This window comes from Pelecanus crispus, chromosome 1 (assembly GCF_030463565.1).
Source record: "Pelecanus crispus isolate bPelCri1 chromosome 1, bPelCri1.pri, whole genome shotgun sequence".
Taxonomy (NCBI): domain Eukaryota; kingdom Metazoa; phylum Chordata; class Aves; order Pelecaniformes; family Pelecanidae; genus Pelecanus; species Pelecanus crispus.
The window spans coordinates 56,105,611-56,119,216 of NC_134643.1; the positions used below are offsets into that span (position 1 = coordinate 56,105,611).

The 13,606-nt window shown below is 44.7% G+C and overlaps 1 protein-coding gene across 1 annotated transcript in view; it reads right to left on the reverse strand.

The window, feature by feature from the left end:
- GRIN2B (glutamate ionotropic receptor NMDA type subunit 2B) overlaps nt 1-13,606 on the reverse strand; it is a 172,225-nt gene that overhangs the window by 115,993 nt on the left and 42,626 nt on the right. Inside the window, exon 2 of the mRNA XM_075713149.1 lies at nt 2,310-2,908. Within this exon, the coding sequence (XP_075569264.1) occupies nt 2,310-2,908 (599 nt within the window). The remainder of the gene's footprint in view (nt 1-2,309; nt 2,909-13,606) is intronic.

Sequence of the window (13,606 nt, forward strand, 5' to 3'; positions counted from 1 at the left end):
TGTGGTCCCAGAAGCAACTGCAACACAGTGTAATTATTTCTGAGCTAGCTCAGGTGCCTGCAGCAATCTAGGCAGTGGCAGAACAGAGCTTGGCATGGACTAATTGACTCTGCTTCTCAGCAAGACTGATGTCCGTACCCAAACCAAGCTGGGTATATCTACAGGTATCTGCAGTCATTCCTGTGAATGTTGTACCCAAAGCAGACAGGGGAGAAGGAACAGTATAATTTGGGCCATGAAGGTGAGAAAAAAAGCTACTATCTTCAAAAGGGGCAAGAACTGCTTTCATGTGGGGTGCCCAGGCTTCAGGGCATATCTACACTGCACAACAGTACTATCATAACTAGAAACTCAAGAATCTCTGAGCTGGTGACTTCTATACAATGCAAAGAAGTGCTATGCAGAGAGATTACGTTGGGTCCTTGAAGCAGCATAGCTATATGGGTATGATGTTATGCACAGGCTAATACAGTGTCAACAGAACTAATTAGCAGAAGGTCTCTGCAGAGCACTGCATCACATAGCAGGGGACAATGCTTTGTTTTCTAGATAACTGCTGAAAAAACACAATACAGCTCCCCCCAAAAGTCCCTGTTCATTTGGAAAGGTAGAACAACAGTCTGCCCTGATGCTACTTCTGATAACTTTGTATATATTAAATATCTTTTCCCCCCTTAATCATTCCAGGGATGACTCAAAAGAGCAGCAGCAAACACCCCTTACCCCTAAACCTAGCTAGTAAGGAAACTGATAAAAAATTTGGGCACCTTTGGTGGTTCCAAGGCTTGCAGACAGCAAAAAGCCAGTATGGGGAAGACGAAGTAAAGGTAAGACCTGGTAATATGCCAATGGATCACAGAGACAAAGAACAAATAGCAGATAGTATTATGGATAATATAATGGGTCAAAAAATAGACTTTTCTTTGAGTCCCCAACTTTCAGGCAAAGCAAAATCTGCTTTCTTGTCCACCAGTCCCCCTATCTGCCTAGTACAGTTGACAGTGAGGGATCATAGTGCGCAAACCAATCCATCACATTTATACTGTTCCATGATTCATCATGACAAATTAACAAAGATGCTGAGCTCTGTGTGGCCACCTCTCCTCATGGCTACTGCCTGGATTCCCCTTGTCCTGCCACAAAGGGACCAACCTGCCCAAGGATTTTATATGTAAAACATTGGAGAATGACTGCTGAGCAGGTCAGGGGGCATCTGGCTAATTGTCGATACCACCTTCCCCAGCTCTTCCCATGTCTAATTATCTGGGTTGCTTAGCGACACACTAAAACTCCAGCTGGGCCAAAAAGGAAGATCTAGTAATCAGAGTGCTGTTCTAGAGGTTGTTCCACCGCAGGCTTCCTCTATGATGTTAAACAGGCATTTTAGCACTGTTTCTTAAGAAAATCTGAATGATTGAAGATGATCTGAATGAAGAAGATGTTTATTCAAATAGGTTTTCCCTATTTTTAAATGCCCTTTTCCCTCTAGAAAAGCTTGCCATTCTAATGGAGGTGCCTGGGCTTTCTGCATAATGCACGCAAAAGAGAATGGGACCCAAAACACCCAGAAGGCAATGGCTAACAAGGTGCCAATGAGGATGGTGATAGCACAAGTCCTCCTCTTTGAGGTAAACTGGATCCTTAAGACACCCGAGGGCTTTAAAGGCTTCCAGTATAAAGCAGGAACTGAGAAGAATTGTTGACTCTAACTCTTTTTGCAGCCCTAGTTCTCCACATCTCTCTGCACTTTCTTCTCTCCTGTAATTTAGGGCTAATGGACAGCAGAAGGACACTTGGTCCTCCGACGACAGCTGCCATGAAACTATTCCAGGTGGGTTACACAACCATCACCTATAAAGGACACCCGTTCACATACTGCTGGTGCCTGGAACGGAACCTGGCGCCTTCTAGATTGCCATACAACCACGTCCACTGCTTGCAGCAAGAACCCACCTGAGAGTTACAGACCCATTCATGCAAAGACACTCCAAGAAGTTCAGCACTGTTATAAAAGCAAAAGTTTGTGCATTGAGGGGCACACTCAAATTTTGGCACCATGCCTTCATTGTTTCTTTTCCTCATGCTGGCTTGCCCCCTGTGTTGTATGGAGGCTTTCTAAGGGGGTGACAGTACTGGCACTCATGACACACAGCAACACGGGTCCCACCATCAGCACGCCTCCCCTTGCCCAGGTTCTGGCCAACCCTGCCCACTGCCCCGAAGCACCACGTGTGCTAGCAGAATTATTCTGGTCTCAGAGGTCCTCTCTGACCCCTCTTTTGTAAGGTTAGCCCAGCCCCTTCCCTTACCTGTTGAGCATGTTGGACTGGTAAATCCTTTTCTCCTGGGTGTTGTAACAGCTGCTCTTGGGCTCAGGGATGAAGCTGTGTTCAGACAGCATATCAGAAGCAGCCGTGGTGATTATGGCTATTCCATCCCTCACTCTGGCAGGAAGACCGTAGTCCCATTCATCATATGAGACAGAGATGAGCCCAGTGGGGAACTCGGATGGCACTGTGTCTGTATCCCCTGCCACCAGGCTGGGCACAATCCACGTGTAACCATAGCCTGTCAGACCCACAGAGTTGGCCACCTCAAAAATGTAGGTGGCCTCTTCCTTTGTGCAGTAGAGGAGGATAACAGGGCTTTGGAGCTTCTTGAGCTGGTTCTGGATCTTTGAGTCCCCATCGTCCAGGGACATGTCCAACAGGAGGACCTCCTCCAGTTCCCAACCCACAAAGCTGTGCTCAATGGTACTGCGGATCTTGTTTACAAAGTCCTGGTAACCAGGGAAGTAAGTAGTGACAATGGAGAAGATGTACCAGTCATATTCTTCCATGATGTTGAGCATGACAGAGGCTTGCTGTTCTATTGATGGACCAAACTGGAAGAACATGGATGACTCATCCTAGATTAGGAAGTCAAAGAGAGGAAGAGAGAGAAAAAGAAAACAAGAATAGGTCAAAGGAAGTAAACAGCATTCCTAGTCAACCCATTGAGCATGGAGGGGGAGGCACGCAGTCAGAATCTTACACTTCATGACTTGGCCAGAGCTTAAAGGATTTTTAACTTTTAAAAATTTAAAATTTAAGTGAAGCAAGTGGGAAGGAAGTAAAAGCCTTTTTATGACCAGCTGTCCTTGCTTCATTTTTAAAGGCAGGTTGCCGAAATTACTTAAAGGTTTCAAATGTTAGGCATGATTCTAACAGACAGGGAACAAGTGGTACACAAGTGAGGACAGAAAAAGAGAATATATACAAAATATTCCATGGCTGCAGAAATTAAGAGCTTTAATCGAAGGATTATCATAACCTTATATGTAGTATAATAAACAGGATACACAGCAGCTTTGATACTGATTTAGTTTGGGATGGTCACTCTAGTTTGAGTATCCAGACTGAAGTACAACTAGAGTAGGCAAAACCATTGCATAGAAATAGCTCTGAGACCCTCCAATGCAAGCTATTCTGAAAGCAAGCAGTAGCACAGAGTGCTACAACTGTGAAGGCTCAGTCTCAGAACAACATCAAACATACTAAAATGGAAAAAAATAAAACTCTAAACTATCATGGGTTTTGCTTATACCATGTTTTAGAGAAATGTCAGCTCAATATTTCTCTTGGTATTGCTTTCATATCCTTCTACCATACCAAGTTCATCTTTGCAAGAATCAGAATTTGTACCATTTTATAACCTCCAAAACTCCAAGGGAGTTTTGTACAGATCTCACCTCTCCAATGGCATAGTGTAAGCCTTTTTCTTCCTAGGATTTCACAAGATACCAGGTTTTCATTTTGTGACAGATCCAGTAAAATCCAAATCCCTGCTTTTGCCCAATTCATGATGGAAAGGAATGGAAAAAGCATTTGCCAATATGTTCTTATGGATTGATCTTCTGTCTTTTAAAATCAACTGCAAACTCCCACTGACTTATGGGAGTAGGATTAGATCACAAACAAACAAAAAAAAAAGGCAGAATTAAATGACATCTCTCTGCAGAGATTCCCGTTATAGTAAGAAAGTTCTCCAAATCCAATCACCACTTTTAGGAATGAGATAGCAGCCCCACCTCCTTTCAATACACCGGAATAGCTAAACCAGAGATCCAAAAGGAGATAGTCAGAAGTTTTAGACCTGGGGAAACTCATTGTGCAAATGCCTCAAGACATTACCTCAACATATTCACATTTAGAACAGCTCTCTACCAAATTCACTCTCCTACAGCCTGGCAGGCAAAGCTGTTTTTCAGCAGGGATGCCATTTAATCATCCATCCATCCATCCATCCATCCATCCATCCATCCCTTCTTTAGTCATGGTTTTGATTACCTATAGCCATTTTCTCTATTGGCAAAATACGCCATAGCTCAGCAACTCCAGAAAAAAAAAAAAAAGCTCTGGTCCTGCACCCAGCCTTAAGCTGTTTCTCTTTTCTGAACTCCCTATGGGTCACATCCTATACAAAAGAGTCCTTGCTCCTAGATCCACATGCCTCTCCTATCAGGTTTGGTGATTAAACTCTGTCCACTTCCTCCACACAGCTCACCACTCACTTGTGAAAGTACTCTTAGGGCTGCTGTTTGCTCACCGGCAAAATAAATGTACACAAAAAGAAAAAGGAAAAGAAGGCAGCAACAAATTGGGAGACAAATTAAAAAAAACGGAGCAGCAACTGAGCCTCTTAATCTGTGGCAAACAGCTCATACTTTCTATCACTGGAATTCACCCCCTTCTCCCAGAACTGTGCTCAGGAAAATAACTTACTCTTCCAATAAAAAGATACTTTTTATCTTTGAAGCTTATGGAGAAAATGAGGAAAGCCAGAGGAAAGACTAAACTATTGTCACAGCATCCGCCAGAGTTTGAAGAGAGCCTGAACAAGCATCTCCAATACCCTTCATTGCACTGTGCCTTTCTTTGAAAGCCACTTGTAGCAAACTGAATGCTAGAGTGCAAAGACTCAGCCTTACTGTAACACGAAAAGGCAAGACAGCTACACTGATGACTAGTATTTATTTTTATATTAAATTCAACAAAAGCTTTTCTATACTTATGCATAAGAACCTCTGAATTGACCACAGATTTCCAGTTTCTAGCAGAGAGTCTAAGATCTGAAGGACCTGGCTATTGAATTATGGGAACATTTGACACACAGTGTCTTGAAGTCTTGTCTGGAAAAATACCGGGTGCTTTCGTCAATGACAAATAGGGGATGGGACATGGTAAATACACTAGTATTTCAAGGCTGCATACACACACAGAGGAGTTAGTAGCCATGATAGCACGGTGCAACAGGATCAGATGCTCCAGCTAAAGCGCCCACTTACAGTTCGTTCCACACGAGTCCACAGCCCAGGTGTTGAAGGGAATTCAGCCCCAAAGACTCGGGGATAAAATTCAGAGCTCCTCACTAATGAGAGTGTATCAAAACATCAAAAATCAATACACCAAATAAATAGCTTCACCATTACCCAGCTAAACAATTCCTCTCCACTGAGAAATGTAAGCACCCCTCCTTAAAACAAACAGCACATACCACTTGGCTGTGCATGTAATAATTGCTCTTGAGCAACTGCTTGCATTTTTATTATAGAAGCAGCAAGAAGAGGCAACTTCTATTCAAAATGAGGAGGTGCAAGCCAGTCCAGCTTTTGGCTTGCCAAGATGTCTCTTGGCACTTGATCACCCCAGTACTTGGGCTAGCCAAAAGTTCTTCATTCTCTAACCAACTCAGCACTCAGAAAGAGAGGGGTGAGGGAGGAAGGACAAACAACAGTGTAGAAGAAAGTGTCCCTCATAATAAATCAGGAGAACTGCTGATGGAGCTGGACAGGAATCTCAGTGAGTGCCTTTTGGGGGACAAAAAGCAAACTAAGAAAAATGCCTGAGCACCATAATTTCCTTCCTCTCTTTATTTTTGACCACACCTGATGGAAAATAAGGGAAAAAGAGAAGGAGTTGAACTGACAGAGAACCACAGGGCTATGAGACAGAGCAGGAAGTTGACCTCACTGTGGTACAGTGAAGGCTTTCAAATTAGGAGGTAGGTCTAAGGGGGTTTTACCATTTTTACACACATACACCCCATAGAATCATTATTGCTTTATTACAGTCTAAACCGAAAAAGGAATATGTTACCCCTCTGAACATTAAAGGTTTTTACAGAACATTAGGAGCTCCTATTTTTCTCCTGCAGAAATTTCACTCTCTCCATCTCCCTTTTTCACCTTGGAACAGCCAAAACATGGTTCAACGTTGCCACTGGGAGACAGATTTAAGTTTGGGATAGGGATAGGTTGAGTTCGAAGCAGAAGTTCCTTACATTGCACATCATCTATGTGAAATACAATCCCCAGGCTACACGAAAAAGCTTGTCTTTCTCCTACAGCCCTTTCACCTGCAAGCCCAGGCTTCCCATAGCTAACTCTTGCAAGAGACAGCAAGATGCTGCAGGGTGTCCCTAACCCTGTCTGAAAGAGTAGAGGCTCCATTACAGGATCTCAATGCCTCCAAAGATCCTAGTACTCTCCCACTGTCACCCTGCAAGGTCAGGGATCTGTAGTTTGCAGAACTGAGCTGGAGGTGGAGCCGATCAATTGACACAGCACTACTCCCCAGCTGACAGATGGCTTCCCACAGAAAATCTGCTCTGAGTTTCCCGCTGCTGGGACAAGTATTGCCTCCCCCTCCTGCACGTTTAATCCCTCAGATAAGGAGGCTGAATTGCACATGGTGAAGGTGCAGAAGCACTCACCATGAAGCCTCCTCTTGAAGACTGGTGGCTGGAGAGTTCCTAGGTGGATGGAAGAAGGTTTGTGGAGGTAGCACAATGTTTAGAGAGTGACCAAGTGTTATTGCCACCAAGTTGCCCAGTGACTTCTGTCCCTCAAGGGCACGCCCATGCAGATATTGCATGAAGGCCAGGTCTGTCCCCCACACACCCCGGATGCAGGCCCTTGGCAAGGCTGTAGGTGACTCTCCAAGGAGCCCTACTGCAGCTGCACCAGTTGAAACCAATCACTGCCATTTAATGAACCATTTACCTCAGATGTGGCAGGAGAGGTCCCCAGTGTGCTTTTCTCACAATTTCCTTCATAACAGCCTCTCTGGATTCCCCAGGCAAGCAAAAGCAATCACTGCCTTACAAACAACATCTTACTATCCAGAGCAAAATTTCTTCTCGGCATGGGGAAGACTCAAGAAAACCCCTAAAGCAGAGGAACACAGGATCCCCAAAAATGCTTGCAGTGGGCCAGTCATCTTGAAGAACTAGAGAGCATTCCACCAAGCCATAGTATAACTGCTGACCTGGGGAGTGAGATCAACATGTTACATTTCCTCCATGCAGTCTATCTGAATGTAATCTGGTTCTGTAGGCCATGCTCTGGTGGCTGGGCTATGAACAGATTTTTGCTACTGGTGGCAAGTTCCTTTAGCTCCAGTCCAAGTGCCAGTCCCCACAAGAGCCAAATGTGTCAAGTTATGCACAAGGAATTTGAGGAGCAAGTCAAGATTCTCGGATCTGGAGAAATAAACCATGTTTTTGCAAAATGTCCTAGGCTGCTATCTCCACAGAGGTGAAGGAGAAATACAATTTCTGCTGCTCTGGGAGTAGCCCCTTTTTATTAGGCTTTTGGGAACATCAGTATGTCTAACCTCATTTGCTGCTGCATTAAGCTTCCTGTGCAGCCATAATTTAACAACTGAGGTCTGCCCTTCCCTTCCTTTCTGGTTTACAAAGGGGATCCTATAAGATCCTAACAACTCAGGCCACTATCACTTTCCAAAGCCCTCTTCTCATTTTCCTGGTTTAGAAGAAAAGCTTTTCGTGTGTCTTTAGCACAGTCTTGATTTGCAAAATTCCTGCAAGACCTACAGACAAATCACATAGGGCTGCCTCTTGTGAGACTTCAGCCCTGCGTACCACACACTTTGTAGAGGCAAAAAGGAGTGAGCAAGCACCAAGTAACTTCTGGGAAAACATAGACCTTAATTTCCCTACCTATGCATTTCTCTTCTTCACCACGGTGTACCTATTTGTCACAGTCCTAGTGGGATTCCTGATTCACTGGGAGTTTTATTGTTTGTGATGGAAAATGCCACAACAGTTCAAAGTCTAATAATTAAATTTTCTATATTTCTGAGTCCCATTTATTATAACAGATCTGACAGGAAATCAGGATCTTTGTTGCTCAAGTGTTCATTTACTCCTGTTTATTCTTACCACAAATGCATCACTGCCTCAGGCTAGCCTGCAGTCAGGATCTTCACCTGTTTGTTTTTTCTCCCCACATTTAATTTTTTATTTAGTTTTCCACAACTCAATACAATAAAACTCTGTTTTTAATATTGCATGCTGCATCATCCTGTGTGAGTCCTTTCCTTGAGTGCTTGCAGTGGGGACTATGAGAACACAGTGACACTACAGCCCTAGCACAATGTCCCCGTGGTGGGATTGGTGTCTAGACCAGCATCTCTGCGTCTCTCACACACATACATGCTCACATTTCCACAAATACACATATTCACAGCAAAACCTACTCAAAGTAAGGTTGGAGCACATTGGACTGTGTCACTTCTTAATGCCTCTCTGCCTAGTTGATACTATTTAGTAGGATTCCAAAACTTTCCTGTCTTACTGGAACAGGTTCCTTGGGTTATTACTGATTTTGGCTTGCACAGCAGATGGAGCAGATGACCTTCTGCAATCCTTTCCCAGTGCTCTGATTCACTGATGACTGGATCATTCTTGGTGAAAATCCTCAGAGCTGCCCTGGGAACGTGCCGTCAGTGGGAAGTTCAAATTCATTGGATGCAGAAATGTGGTTTACATAACCGTATCATTTATCAGTTCCCTCCCTTGTTCTCATAACAACTACTGAATGCACTGGCCTTATTTGACAGAAGGATACATAGCTCAGAGATGATCGTTACACAGAAGTGATTACAGAAATTGGTGGATGAGTGAAAGGGAGAGGTGTAGTTCAGTGTCCCCACTGATGGACAGGCAGGCAGGATATACTGTGAGAAATTAGTGGAGGGCTGTAAGAGCCCTCTCCTATTGGGACAGTGTGTTGCTGTCATTCTGGTCCCTGCTAGGCAGGACATACAGGTGGCCAAGAAAGAAAGTATGTGGCAATTAGGAGAATGGTTGTTGACTCTCTAGGTCTTCTCTGGAAGCCACGATCCCTGGTGACTGCTGAGAATAATTGCAATAAAGAATCTAGAGTTGCTAGTGTAGATCAATTTTGTTATCCTGGTAAAGAGTAACAAATATACCAAGATTCCCGTGTATAATGACATTAACCATGCACGTAAGTATCATCATATACACAGATCCCAGTCATGGCTTGGACATTAATCTCTCTGTAGCAGTGAAAAAGATCTGCTGCAGAGAGAGCCCTAGCCCAGGGACAACTGTGTAAGTGCTCCAGCACCAAGGAGTTCCTGAGAGCTGCAATAAAAAGGTCTCTGATTAAAGATGACTCAGGGGCTAAAAACAGCCAAGTGATTTCCACTTTCCACTTAAGGGTCTACAGAAATCATTCATTCTAAGAATTTCGCAACAGAGGAAACACAAGATACCCTAGATTCTGTAATTTTGATCTTGGGATTGTTTCACTCCATACCACATGTAGTTAATAAAAAACATGAGAGAATCAAACACACCAGGGCCATTTTCTGACATATACAATTCAGAGAAAAAAAAACAAAGGTTGTTTGGCTAAGGAGAGGGTGCACCATTTGTGAATTTTATACACAATCACTGGTCAAAGCAGGCTAGTATATGATGGTATGCTATACCAGCTTCTCAGAGTATCACATATGGATGCCAGCACTTTTCCACAGAGGGGAAATGGCAGTTAGCAAGCTGCCAGCATAAACAATTTTCACACCAGGCTTGTTGCATTTCCATTTTCACCTCCATATGTGTGTGTTTCCTTGTTTGATGAGCTTACATGGATGGATTAAACCACTGGTCACTCTGGGTAGATTCCTCCCATCAGATGCCGTGTTATTCCACGCTGGCAATCTAGACAGCCCAGGCCTGACTCCCCTGTCCCAGCTCACACAAGCCCACTAGGTTGGTTTAATATCCTGACATTGCCAGCCCATATCAGTTAGAGGAAAGTCAGACTGCCCCATTACTCATCCGTCCAATTACATCATGGTGTTTGCCTGGGACTTCTTTTCTGGCTGTCTTACCCTCCAGGCTAAGGACTGAATTTTGACTGTAGGCTGAACGGGAGGTCGTTGGTATAGCCATATTAATCAATAGCATCCATAAAACTATCCAACACTCTTAAAAAAGTCCAGTCAGAGTATTTGGCAAGATGTCATTGAATAATTTCTCAAATCAACTATCCAGGGTGAAATACTATTTCTTTTTATCGTTTCTAAATTAACTGCTCTTCCATTTCATCAAGTATGCCTTTGGTCTCTTATTATGAGCAAACCTTATTATAAGCTGAACCTCCAAGTTTCACAGAGTCTATTTAGATAAGCCCTGGAAGTTCAGCATTGCATCCAATGCCCTCTGAGCCTCTCAGGAGCTGAAGATCTCCTCTCACTGTGGTCCAGCTGTGGACAGGTCAGAGTGTGTCTGTGAGGGCCTCCATACCCCTTCTGTCTCACAAAGTAGTGATACCCCCTTTCGTTCAAATTCTGCATTGCTTATTTAAGCATTAACCTTCTGCACACAAGGCTGTTGGTTGCTCTGTGTCCTAACAAGTGGCACCCACAGTCCTGGTGATGCCAAGGTCTACTTAGCCTTTATGGACAGAGTGAAGTTGGCTGTGCCCATGCTCTGAGCTGGCCAGCCCACAGCCAAAGCAAAGTAGCCAACTGAAGGTAGTGTTGTGTCAGGACTTAATCTTTTCTTAGAGGCTGGCCTTATTAACCAGTTGAGATCATTTTCAATGCATTGATATAGCTTACATACCCTTTGGATCAGAGCTGACTTGCCTCAGAGTGCAAGTGAGCAAGCAGCTGAAGGCAACACCTGTGTAGATGTCCCCTTCACTTTCCTTAAGGCAAGGAGCAGTAAAAGGTTTCAGCCTTACCCAGTTTGCCCAGCAGTCAATAGGCAACGTTCTTACTTCAAAGAAAAAAACTAAAAAAAAAAGCTCAAAAACCCCGCTTAAAAGAGCTCTCTAGCAAGGGGACAAAACCAAGCGCTGAGATCTGACTTGATTACACAGACTCCAGATTTCCCACTGCCCCATACCTGGCTGCCTCTTAGCTAAGACTTCTCTAAGAGGGTCATTTCTCTAAGAGGGTCATAATTGATGGTCTGAGTTAAAAAAAAAAAAAAAAAAAAAAAAGGTCCGGCCCCCACCGCTTTGGTCCCAGTTCAACAGCGGAGTTTCCCTGGCAACCACGCACACGTAATACGGCTGTGACCATAAGCTCCTTACAGGTGGTGCTGGCAGCCAGTGGGGGTGGCCCCGCACTGCTCCCTGCAGCCCATCGCTGCCTGCAGCGCCGCATGGGGTACAGCATGGCCCACCAGTGTGAAGGCTGGGGCTGGGCATCGCTACCCTCAGCCCAAAGAGGGACTCATCCCCCGGCAGCCTGCTGGGACTGCAGAGATGCTAGGGAAGAGGAGCGGGGCTGACAGACCACCCACCTGGACCTCTTGTGCCTTGTAACTAGGGGCAGGGAGGAGTCAAGTCAAGATTTCCCCTCATCCTGCCCGCCCAGGCCTCCTTCTCCAAGGCTGGTTCCTGACTGCCTCCATGCTCCTTGGCACTGTTTTGCTCTGTGGTGTGAGCAGAAAGTGTGGAGCATATGCACTGCTGTCGTTGCTTCCCTGCGTTCATGCACTGCTCTTACCTGGGGATTCAGTCCCTCAAATACACCCAGGTTTATTCGGTTAGCCCAGGTCACTGGCTTCCTGCCGTGATGCAGCCCCAAAGTCAGAAAGAAGTGATCCCACCTTTTCTCCTCCTGAACCTGGGAGTAAGCATTCAGCCATTTCATACTCACAGCTTTCTGAGACTGTGAGGACCCACACTACCCTTCACTGTGCCCGACAAATCAAATGCTATCACTTTGGAAAGGAGGTGCTGCTTGGTCAGAATACACCTCCTCCGTGCCCTCAGCTCTCTTAAACCTGACTCACCCCAGCTTACTCCAGCCTGTGTTTTACAGCATGGGCTGGGATAGGAGCAATGTCTAACCCACACTGTGCACCAGGTGAGAAGGCAGCTCTGTGTGGTGCATTTTAAGAGAGATTTTACCACCTTCTTTATGCTGCCACAATAGTATAAAAGAACCCAGGCATAAAATGAAGAAACAGTACCTTGGTCCACTTTTGTTTGGACACACTGCTGGCAAGCAGCCTGCCTCATTAGCACATAACGTGTATGTCTGCACCAGGCAACAGGAGGCACAGAAATCATGAGCTGGCCCTAAGGCATCCATGCATTAGCACTGGGCAGAAACTCCAGCTCAGGTCCAGTAGAGCTGCTATGTCAGAAGAATGAACTAGTTCAAATCCTGGCCTGCACTGCCATGGTGACGCTCCTGGTTTCAGATCTAGTTGGGGACTCTCTAAGCCTAAGGAGAAGAATCAGAGGTGGATTCCTGAGCCATTGGACCTGGACTCTGGATTCAGCCCCTGCTTTGGAAAGCGACTGTATCACTCTGTTACAAGAGTCCTTGGCTGGAACAAGCAATAAGGATTTCAATATGGAGCCTCATTTGTCATGCTTGAAGGCCTGATCCCCATCAGAGCTGGCTTTGGCCATAGCTAGTTACCTCTCATGCTCCAGGATGGATGAAAGCATGGCAGCACCTACCTTCTCTCTACCCAGCTCTCCTTCCTAATCAACCAGTGAGCAGTGCGTCTGTCAAGAAGCTGCTGCGGTGCCCGTCTTGCTCATCTAATTGATTCACAAAGTTTTAAATGATTATTGATTCTCCTTTTCCCCACTGTGGAGACTTTGAGACCAATAAAGCACATGGAGTTATTTACATAGATATTGGAAAGGAAAGAAGCTCCCTCCTCAAAAGTTCTTGTTGAGCTCCCTTCTATTAAGTCTCAGAAACTTAACAGGAGGTTTCCTACAGCTTTACAGACAAAAACACTCACAAATATATGAAGTCCCCTGCACGCACACATGCCCATCCAAACATTTGCAGGATGCTCTGCCAAATCCACACCTGCTAAATTATTGCTTTCTATTTTTTTATATTGGGATCACAGCTCTTTAGTTCCTTTTCTTTGCCCTGATGATTAACAGTCATTTGCCATACCCCTTGCTGCTATGAGACCAAGGCAGAAATTGTGTCAAATCTCCTATTCAAGGAAAAGCCATTTCTAAACTCCAGTGAATTAGAAGTTGTTCTTGGTAAAAGAGTGGACCATAGGAGACTTGCAGAGCTAGGGCTTGCAATCTCCCCACAGTTCCAGAAACAATTCACATTCATGGTTGCTACAGTGATTGGTGCTGTAAGGAGCATTATATCCATCTCCATGATCTAAGCACATGAACATTTACACTCCTCAGGGTTTGATGAAGAGGATTTGGGAGAGGGAATCAGTCCATCTGACTTTGCAATAAGGGTGCTACAAGTTTCAGTTCTGTACTTCTTTTTGCTTG